The sequence below is a fragment of the Clarias gariepinus genome, chromosome 2 (assembly GCF_024256425.1).
Source record: "Clarias gariepinus isolate MV-2021 ecotype Netherlands chromosome 2, CGAR_prim_01v2, whole genome shotgun sequence".
NCBI lineage: Eukaryota > Metazoa > Chordata > Actinopteri > Siluriformes > Clariidae > Clarias > Clarias gariepinus.
This window is the reverse complement of record NC_071101.1, coordinates 24,722,578-24,734,059: the sequence shown is the minus strand read 5'-3', so window position 1 is coordinate 24,734,059 and position 11,482 is coordinate 24,722,578. Positions and strand designations below refer to the sequence as shown.

The 11,482-nt window shown below is 37.8% G+C and overlaps 1 protein-coding gene across 1 annotated transcript in view; it reads left to right on the top strand.

Moving 5' to 3' along the window:
- Positions 1-7,493: 7,493 nt before the first annotated feature.
- The window catches only part of roraa (RAR-related orphan receptor A, paralog a), a 253,915-nt gene continuing 249,926 nt past the window's right edge, over positions 7,494-11,482 (top strand). The window contains exon 1 of the mRNA XM_053478789.1: positions 7,494-7,821. Within this exon, the coding sequence (XP_053334764.1) occupies positions 7,668-7,821 (154 nt within the window). The 5' untranslated portion in view covers positions 7,494-7,667. The remainder of the gene's footprint in view (positions 7,822-11,482) is intronic.

Below are 11,482 nucleotides of genomic sequence, written 5' to 3'. Positions count from 1 at the left end.
TTGTTATAGGTTATATTGGTTATACAGTTACACCATTACAATACTATGCAAAAGTCTGCATAAAGAATTTCTGTAAAACAAAAAATGTTTTATTTAAAAGAAATAATTGTTAGTCTTTCGGCTGCTCCTGTCGAGGATTTGCCACAAAGCGCCGTTCAATCTACTTGCCACATTATTTCCTTTTACTGTATTTACTATTCTATTTACTACAGGATGGATCTGAATAATCCATATACACATTTAGAGTACATGGGCAATTTAGAGGTCCAAAAGCACCACTTTGTACGTTTTGGAAGCCAGTAGAAAGCTGTAGAACCTGATGAAACCCACTGGGACATGGGGAGGACATGAAAATCTCAGTACAGAAAGTAACCTGAGCTCTGGAGCTGTGAGTTGTAAAAATAATGAATGAAAAAAATCTGACTAAAAAGGTGTTCCTATAAAGAGCAATAAGCAGTAAATCCAATTCAAATAAATATTTGCTATGACCATGCTTCGCCTTTAAAAGTGCATAAAATAGCACATATATTTGATACATAGTTGCTGTAGACAAACAATAACTTAAGCTGACTAGACTGCTTTAAAACTTTGCACAGCACTGAGCACAGGACTGCTCTGCTTATAATAACACCTACATGAAACTGCAAAAGCCTATAACATCTTTTCTTACACTTTTCATCTGAGTAGTACTTTATCGTGTAGCACTGAGCATTATGAGCTCCTGAGATTCCTGCAGCTTTTTCACACACTCCTCTACTATTAATGACAAAAGAAAACCTCAGCATAAATAACATGGAGCAGCATATGCTGTATGCCGTTCAGCCAAAGTTATTGAGAATTGCGCTCATCTGTTTCTGTGCTGGAAAGAGCTGAGAATGCAATATTGGAATTTAAACTTATCTTTTTAGAGAACATTTTTTTTTGGACTGCCTTGCTGTAAACGTTCACAAGAGAAGAAGGCATCGTTTGTAATATTTCTGTGTTGTTTATATCAAAATATATATATACATATATATATTCAATATATATATATATATATAAAGTTCTTTACACACACACACACACACACAGGTTGTTTGGAAACCTCATATATGTATTTCTCACAGGGAATTAAATAGATTGTGTAATATGGCAGACACAATAAACATCTCCATTCTTGATATACAGCATGTCTGTGATTGCAGGGTGTTTTCTGAATACATCTGTTCTGTTTCAGCTTGTGTTTGACAGTAGGATTAAATGATGACATTTTCCAGCATGTGACTTTAATCTGGGAAAAAGATTATGTTAAATATTAGACACACAGTCAAACAAGTACGGGTTACGCACAAACATTAAAGCTGTAAGTAAAATGTTATATATATATATATATATATATATATATATATATATATATATATAAAGCTATATATATAAAGTTATGTATTTTTCACACAAAACCTCCTCCTCCTACTACTACTACTACTGTTTATCCTTGTCATTGCCTACAGCAAAAATGTATGCAGTTATAGATCCAAGTCTTTTCCAGATGAGCAATTAAAGGTCTATAATTTAAAGGTCAATATGAAGGTATTTACTCTGCATCTCTACAAATACACTTGTCAGTCAACGCCTCGGCTTTATTTTTCTTTATTGCATTTAATACTTAAGCTTCTAATGTGCTGTTTGATATTAGATTTAAACTGCAGTGACAGAAATGCAGTGTAACCAATAAGAGCGCTACCCTTACAGTAGGTATAATAGATGACAAACACATGAGGACAGGTCTAACAACATTCCAGGCTAAAACATGTTTGTACTGTAATTAAAACTAATGACATTTTAGTAATTATTCCCAAACAAATGTATAAAGTTACATAACTCAAAAAACATTCACAATCATTATGTAATTATTATTTTTTGTTTTGTTTTGTTTTGGTTTTTTCTTGTCTGCTTTAAGACTTTCTTGTCGTATCACTGTTTGTAATTAGAAAAGGAACAAATTGACAAGAGAACTAGTGAGGGGTTTGGCGAGAGAATGATCCTCATGGGAGATATTTGGAGGCATAATGCAGTTGCTGCTTCTCCAGCATTTTGGAGAGCTCACAATGAGATGACCATTAGGAGGATAGTGGAAGCTGTGAAACCGCATTTTAGTCAGGCCAGCTGTCATGGATTTACATGCACTTTTAGCATCATAGGAGAATTTTAACACATATGCAAGTGTGAAAGCAATATAACAACATACAATGTCTTACTCTCAGCAAAATATGACACATAGAAAACAAAATGCATCAGCAAAATATGACACATGGAAAACAAGATGCAGTGAGTATCTTATTGCAATAATTATTTAATGTACAGTAGAGAGCTTCTGCCTACATTTTAGAGTCATACATGTCAAATGGTACACATAGTTGTAAACGTTGACCTCCATTTTTTTTACTCCCAACCAAATCCTGCTGCCAAATGAGTTGGGCCATAGAAAAAAAATCTCTTCTAGATTTTTAGGTAGGGTAATTGAGATTTTTCTATACAAGTATAAAAGAACAAGAGATCAAAGCAATACAAAGACTTTTAACGACTGCATACCCAAAAATGTCCCAATCAGCCATAAAAATTACAACACATTATGCGCATGAGATCTGGTCTCTCGGGCAGATCTGGTCACCTGGAGCCATAAGCAGTGGATCCTTTGCATGCTGTGAGTTGTGGGGTGGGGCCTCTGTGGCTTGTACTTGCTTGTTCAGCGCATCCTATGGGGTTCAGAATGGGATCTTAAGAGTCTGGAAGCCAGTTTGAAGGATTTGGGCTCATTGCTTTCCAAACTCCAAGCATGACAGGCTGTGGTGCACTGGGTGTTCTGGTGACTTTCTATCATTACCAGTATTTATTTTTATTTTTGTGTGCTACATTGGCTTTTCTGTGGGATCAGAGTAAATGGGCTGTTCTTTGATCTCTGAGCACATGGGTGAGCCCTGGGTACTCTTGTTCCTGACACCAATTTACTGGTATATATTTGATAATTAATGTTAATGTGTTGATGTTTTGTTATGTTAATGTTATGGCTGATCAGTATATTTAGACATTAATAAATTGGTGATTCTGGTTTATGCTTTTCCTGTAACATGTAAGAGGACAAATAGTTCCTGATTGGTCCTTACCTACAGTATCCTGGTTAAAAATAGGACATTCTTAGCTTGGTGGCTTTTCACCTGCAATGCAGGCCTGGCGCGGGTTTGTTGCCCTGTCAATGGGGTTGCAGGGCACACTTAATGCTGATCCCAAGCCCAGATAAAAATGTGAGGTTCATCAGAAAGGTTATCCAGCAGAAAACCTGTGGCAGATATGTAGATTAAATAATCAAAATCCCATTTAAAAATTTTGCTTTATTCTACTTTCACCACAGGAGTTGAGCAAAGATTATTCTTGTGTGTTAATCAGTGATTAAACTCAAAAAATTAACTTTTTGTCCATTTATAGAAGCTCTAAACAGTTTTTCCTTGACCAGCCTATCTTTTTCTCTCTCTCTCTGTTGCCATAAATCATTTTTCTCTCTCATCAGTTGCCATCAAATTTGTCTCAGCATGTTTTGTTAAGAAGAATCCAGAAAGAAAAACTCCTAAAGAAAGACTCTTAAAGAAAGACATATCGATATGTTCATTTATGAGACATCTGAGACTTCTTCGACAAAATGTTAAAAAAATCTCTGCACAAAAAGCTTCATGATATCAATAAAGTTTTTTTAATTCTATGTTATATAACACTGTGTTTTTAATGATTTTATTATTAGCCTTGGAATATGTAGATTGTCCACCATACAAAGCCTACTAAATAAGCTGTTGCTTTTAGAATAACATATTAGAAGAGCTAATTATAATAAACATCTCATCTGAATTATAGCTGGAACTTCTATCAGAACCATGCTGTAATTTATTTTTTGATCTGACAAACCCTGTAGTATAAACATTCTTAAAATTACTACTGAGAGAATTTTTTATATTTATTACTTTATTATTTAGGATGGCTTGTTATTACAGAACATATTAATATTGTATTAATAGTAATGCAATATTAAAAGTAATATTGGAGCAATATAGAAGCGAATCTTGTGTATGATCAGTGATTCTTTGTATTGTCCGAATGCAGTAATGATATTTTCAACTACATTTCTTTCCATATACTTCCTACTTGATGAAAAGCTTACCTGACTTTAGTTCAGCTCCCAATTAGAATGGCAAGCACTGTCATCTTGCAAGGCACGGCACAATATGGGATTGTTTTTTCCCCTGAAATAAACAGTATAAAAACCAAAAGGTAGTCTTTGTGTCAAACCTGATTTTTTATTGTACAAGAAAGATAGCTGCAGTATGAAAGAGAGACCTTGATGTCTTGCTGCAGTTTGAAGTTTGCTGATGGATTTTATTTGGCTGGGGGCTATCATCAGTGTAAACACAGTGTCAACAAGCCTTGAATAGAAGCAAGCGCAAAAGTTGGTGGATTTTCAGTGGTAGAATTATAGATGGAGCGCATTCGCTCATGAAATCTCATTATTGTTAGATAATTATTATTTTTTAACAGAAAATACTTGTTAAGAATTGTCAAGGTTTGCACTAAACAAACCACATGGACAACCATGTGTCATAATATTTGACTTACATGTAAAGCATTGATAGTATTGTGTATTGCCTTGTAAGCGTTATTCAAAGGGCATTGGTGTCCCTTAGAGCTGGTCGCAAGGCTGAGTAAAAATGAGAGGGTTGCGTCAGGATGGGCATCCAGTGTAAAATTATGCATTCATGCATTTTTTTTCATTCTTAAATAAATCACATCTATAACATGTTTTCTCTTAATCACTAGTAAACCAAACATCATTTTTTAAGCTCCACACAATCACTACTGTATATAGTTTTAAAAAAGGCAAAAACATTTTTTTTTACCAATGCATAATATATAATTGGTTTAATAATAAAGAAATAATCTTCATCATTAGCTTCTGTGCCATTTACTGTATCCTGTATCACAGGGGGCCTGAAGATTATCCCATGAGACTTAGAGCATGACACCATGCATTGGAATACACCCTGAACAGGGTGCCAAACCATCATAGGGCACAGACACACACCCACACACACACACACAGACACACACACACACACACAAACAGCACACAATTTGGGAACACTGATTCGCCTTATATGCATGTCTTTGTATTGTCCAAGAAAACCGGAGTACCCAGAGGAAACCCATCAAGCAAGAGTAGAAAATGCATGCAAACTCCATGCACACAGCCTCCATGTATAAATCGAACCCTCGACCCTGGAGGTGCGAGGCCACTGTGCTAACCACTATGCCACCATGACGCCTAATGAAGAAATAATATTTCAGCAAACTTTTATGTACTGTACATTCTTCTCTTGAGAGCATCTTCAGAGTGGAATAAATATTTTAATTCTAACATCAAAAGACTAGATTTTTTTATTTAGTATGCAAATGCAGTTTATGCATACTAAATAAAAAGTATGCATATCTAATAAGATGAAACCTTATCTGCATAAATAAATGTGAATATATGGAAAGGATCCAATCCAAAACATATACTTTTGAGAATATTAGAAGTCAACTGGCAAATATTTTTGATATTTATTGTTTAAAAAAAATAAGATGCAGTGTATTGGAGTAAGTGTTACAAGATGTCATTTATTTTCCTTGTGCGTTACAGTCAATTGGCAATGGCATTATTAGCACTGTTACCTGGAATTTTTAATTATTGTCTTTTTTGTCGAAAGTTATCTGCAAGCGCTTGCTCTCAGCGACATGTTCAGGGTTGCTGTAGTTCATTTCCCTGAGGTGTGTTGCTCAAAGCCCAGGGCTTGTACAGAACCATGCCAAAGTCCACGTGCGCTGCTTCAAGTGGGCGGAGCTTAAGGCGTCGGCGCTGGTCACGTGCAGCAGGCGTGGTGTGTGTAATTAGCGGCGCGCAGAGGCAGCAGTTGCCGGAAGAAAAGCAGCTAAGGAGAGAATTCGCCAAGTCACACGGCCATGTGATCAAGTTTCATCGGCGGAATGGCTGTGTTTAATAACACATCGGAAAGTTTTCTCTGCAGTGACAGGCTCTGAAGGTTTTGGTCAGCTGCGTGGTGTCTGTGTGAATTCAGACCAACTCAATCTACTGAGGGATATAGGGCTCAGTCTAATCTCTCTCTCTCTCTCTCTCTCTCTCTCTCCAGTTAAAAACTGTGTATGTAGTTGACTACTGGAGTAAAATCATAACCTCCTAAATGAGTTTCTCAATATCATACATTGACATAATGAAAATGATGTTAGTCTGCTTTGTTTTTATTATTTCAGCACAACAGAAAGTTGTCTTGGTTTTAGTAATTATTAGACATTGGAGCGAGATAATTATGGCACATAACATCAAGGGCATCCCAACATGATCGTTTCCTAAGCTCCTGCCATGGCCAGGTCAATTTTCCTTCCCTAGGGACTGCTTGGGTCCAGTGTCTGCACCCCTCTGCCCTAACATCCAGTCTGCATGCAGACTAGCCCTCAGGTTGTCTCTAGAAGGTCTTTAAAAACTCAAGGTCTTTTAGGTCGTTTTCATAAAACTAAGATATTACTAATTGCTCCATAAAGATGCCAAAAAGACAACATGTGCATTAGGACTGTAGTAAATAAGTCCAAAAGTCATCTGGGATGTTAAGTCTTTTAGGGCGTTAATAGGTCCTGAAGACGTCCCAAATAGATCTTTAGTTTTTATGGTCCTGAAGGCATCCTGTACACCTTTCTGGACACATGTTTATATAAACTTCCTATTATAATAATGATAGTAACAAAAAACATTGCTCCAGCCCTGAGCTCAGGAATGTGTTGAGTTCCACATGTTTTATGTGTTTTTCTCTGGGTTCACTGGTTTCCTTCCACCATTAAAAAGCATGCAGGTGGATTGAGTCATGCCAGATTGTGTGTAAATGTGTGTGCACAGTACCCTGTGATGTAATGGCATACTATCCAGGTGAGCTTTCCTGCCATGCTACCAGTGTTCCCGGGACAGGCTCCAGTACTACATCCAGGATAAAAGTGTCACTGAGCATGAATGACCTTTATAGGCTTATCCTGCATTTTGTTTAAACTTCAAATAGCCGCATGGTTTTATAAGGGTTTGTTTGGTATTTGGAGAAACGGTTAAAGCTTCACACATTAATGTATTAAACATGATTCAAGTGTGCGTTTTAGATGATATGGGTGAGTGAAAACCTCCACTGCCAATACTGTGCTTTATAATAAAACAGTGCAGTGTGCATGAGTTATACAGCATGGTATTCTTTCTCAGATTTGGCAAATAGTGTATGTCGACATATATCCGTGAAACCTAATATAAGGGCATGAAAGAGCTCGGGCTCAGTGTGAGAGGGCTCTTAAGAGCGCTCACATCTATTCATCGGCTATTGACAGCCTCTCCCTTTCCCAGTCCTCCTCGAGCTCTCTCTAGCGCTGCCAGTGGACAATCAGACACACACACCCTCCTGCTTCCACTCGCCTTTTTTTTTAAAACAATTCTTAGTTCGGCTGTAAATTTAACCCAGCCAGACGAAGCGTCTCAGCGAGAAATCTCATCGCGACGGCTCTTGATATCGCAAGCGGCAAAACATTTTTTCGATTGAAACAGCCTTCAGAAATACAACATGGAGTCGCCTCCTGATCCGACGAGCGAGCCGGGTAAGAGCGCCTCCGAGGCGGCGAGCGCGGTCAGGGAGAGTCCGCTGAACCTGGACACGCTGCGGAAAGCCGAGCACCAAGCGCCGGTGCGCAGACACAGCTGCTCCAGCACCAACAGAGGTAAGTGCACTCTGTACACCAGGAGTGCTCATGCAGAAAACTTCAGAGTGATTTCTTTGGGAGGATCAACTTCATGCGCGAGTGTTGTTTTTTTCTTTCTTTCATATTTCTTTTCTGAATCAAAAGACAAGATTTACTGACAGTTCAGCGTAATATAACAGTTAACTACAGAGTTACTGACAACATGGTTATTGATATTGTGCATGACAACACCCGGCTCCCAGAGATGAGCACACAAATGTTTTCCAAAAATAGTTTGTTCTGATACATCTGGGGTTAAATCTGGTTTCCAAAAAAAAAAAAAAAAAAAGCTTGTTATTAAGCGGTTGCTTATTTGAACAGAACTTTTGGTGGACGTTTTGCCCCCATGATCACTCGAGCCCCGGGTGCCGGGATGTGTCCGCTATGAAGGCATGCAGCGGTGTGGATTTTACACATTTAGCTGTCAGTATAGCTCGCGTGTCAGCGCACGCGCTCCCAGACTCGATGTCACGCGCAGCGCCTGGCGCTCTCTTAACGGACACGTTAACGCGGACAGATGTGTAGACGCGGTCCACCGATTGTAGCGTAAACGATCCGCAGTTATCTTTAAATAATTGATAGAAAGCAGTGAGGAGCTGATTCTAGGAGCAGTCCGTGTTTTACAGTAGAGACAGTAAGGACTGATTTAAGCCACGCCCCCTCGGCTGCCTCCATTCAACCGAGAGGCTCCAAGTTGAGCGGAAAAATGTAGCTCACATTCACAAAACGCCAAACAAAACCCGTCCAGAACAAGTTGACTGGGTTTGGGAATTTCCTACGTCTTCTACCTAACGTTATTGTGTCCACGTTTCAGAATTAGAAGGGTATATTTAGGCGCTGATATGAGGAAGGAGGAATGTAATCTGGTTATGTAACAAGTTTTGCCATAAACAGAGGAGAGGGAAAGAGAGAGAGAGAGAGACAGTCGGTTCTTGTACTTGCTCAGCTCTTCTAACTTTTGTAATCATAAACGAGGTTTAATCGGGTGTTTAAACATTTTTTTCTTACTACTTTTAACAAGTCCAACAAGCAGCAACAGAGACAGCTTTCACTTCATCCCATAACTTGGTAGTTTTCCAGGCATTGCCTGGTTATGTAATAGCAGACAGCTGCAGGTACTGTGTATTACAGCATATGAGTTTGTAAGGACTTTCTAGTAAAGAAGCGTGCCCGTGCTTCACTCTTAACCCGCTGACCTGTATACACCCCAAGACTTTAATACTAAAGAGACTAAAGTGCATCTGGAAGGCAAGAGTAGAGGGGGGCGGGGGGGACTCGGTTCTGTTATGTAACATTGTGAATGGGCGATAGAGAGAACACACACTGTTCACTTGCACAGCCCTGACCAGGACTGTTTCACATACTCTCAGATTTTAACCCCTGATTTGAGCAACCGCTCAGACGTGACTGTACACATATGCATGAGTTTAATGCCTGTTCATATGATAAGACATAAGGTTAGAAGATAATGTGTATGCTTTCTTCATCTCCAGCCTCCACTTTCTATATAGGTATCGTTATGTCATGTAGAGTGACTAATCAGGGTGTTCCGTACAACTCCGATATTCTTGTCTTTCCATGTATTAGATGCTTAGCAGCCCTTAATTGAGACTCATTCATTCATTTATCCATTCATTCTTTTCATCATGGTAAGATTTTTAGACTGGCCAAAGTTACAGTGATTACAGAGCAGATCCTGAAAACACTGGGCATAATGCAAATATATTCCCTGTTCAATAAACCAGTCTGTTACAGGGAACCATGCACAAACATTTACCCTTATTTACACCTAGTCTGATTTTGTACATGTTGAAGGGTGACACTACAACCTTAACTAAAAATATATATATATTTTAGATATGTTATATGTCAATTTTGAATATCATATTGTTAACTAGTTTGAGCAACATTCTTACTTGTTTTACTATTTAGATCATGCATTTAGCCTAAACATAATGTCACATCTAATCTCTTTAATTGTACACCAACCATTACATATGAGTGAAGGATTTATCATATACAGTATAAAATGTAGTTTTTGTAGGATTTGCATTTTTTTTTAGATATAAAAGAAAATCCAGAACCAACAAATATTGCTTTAAATAAATAATAGCAAAAACATTTTTATTAACATAGCTACTGGCTAGTAACTAGTAAACAGTGCTAGTGATTGGTAATGCATAATTCATTTTTAAATGTAAAAGGCAAGTAAAAGAAATAAAATATGATAATATTAATATTTCATGGCTTTTCTATGTTATGGCTTACTGGAATTGATGTGGTGTGTGTAGTGTGTTTGCTGTTTTATGTTGCATGAATTTGTTGCACACAGCATGTGACTGGCTCAAAAACTATTTTGATAGTATATATTTTTATGACATGTTATTTGCTTAGAATATGTACAAATGATGATCAGTCACTTTGCTTGTTTGTGGAAAACATTAAAAAGCAGTTTCTGTGCATGTTCCAGACTCTGCGCATTAAGTTTATTCACAGAAACTGCCAGCCGAAAGAAAAATATACCTCAGATTCTCACACACAGATTGTCTTTTAGATTGTCACCCTACTCCGTTATTATTATTATTATTATTATTATTATTGTTATTATTATTATTATTGTTATTATTGAGGTAAAGCCGAACTTAAAACTAGGAGCACTCATACGCCTGCTGTATTAAAAAGCGCATTTCAGCATTGCTTCTTGTAAGATATCTGACAGTGCGGAGCAGTAGGCTTATGTGTCTGCTAGAGGCATTAATGAAGAGAAAAGGCACCATTATCACGGTGCAGCATCCCTCACCTCTGGAGGAAGACATTTGGAAATAATCAATATTAATGGTGTGATTAATGGCAAAGGAAACTCAGACTGTGTGAGATAGTTGTGGAGTTGGGACTGTGACTTTAATGAAGGTGCTGTTACTTTTCTCCCAGGTTCAGACGTTATTAGCCAGGCTGCGTTTCTGGCTGATTTGAGATGAGCTTTGTGGCACTTAGTCTGAAAGCTGACTAAGAAGGATGGCTATAGTTTTGAAATGAACATCAATTTGTAATTTTTATCCAGCACCCTCTACTCAGCCTTGAATCAGTATTGGTAACTGTCCTGGAGCTGAATGTGTGTCCCCCCCCTCCCAAGATTGTGAAGGCTTTGTGTGAATTCTTCAGTTTACCTCTTACTACTTTGTGCTGCACAGTTATAAAAAAAAAAAAAAGATTGCACTTGGCTGCAGGAGAAATTGTGGGGCAAATTTATATTTTGTTTATTTGCTTATCCATATTTACATCTGTCATACATGCTGCATAATAACTGTTATATATTATACAAGACTATGAATTTGTAAACTATACATAGTAATATGGCTAGTTGGTGGATGTGTCTGCTTGTTTGGTGTACAGGGTTCTCATAAGATCACATTTCAGTGCCGAATTGTTGCTAATATAACACCAGATTCTTGACTAATACAGATGTCTTTCTATTAGCAGAAAAAATGCATGATAACTGTGTGTCTCAGAAAACATTCGTGAAAAATGATATTGACGTTCACAGTGGGCACTTCTGTAGGAACACTTGAGATATGTTAACGCCTGTGGTTGAAACATATGACATTGATCATCATCCTTTAGAACCCCTCCCTGGAAGTTT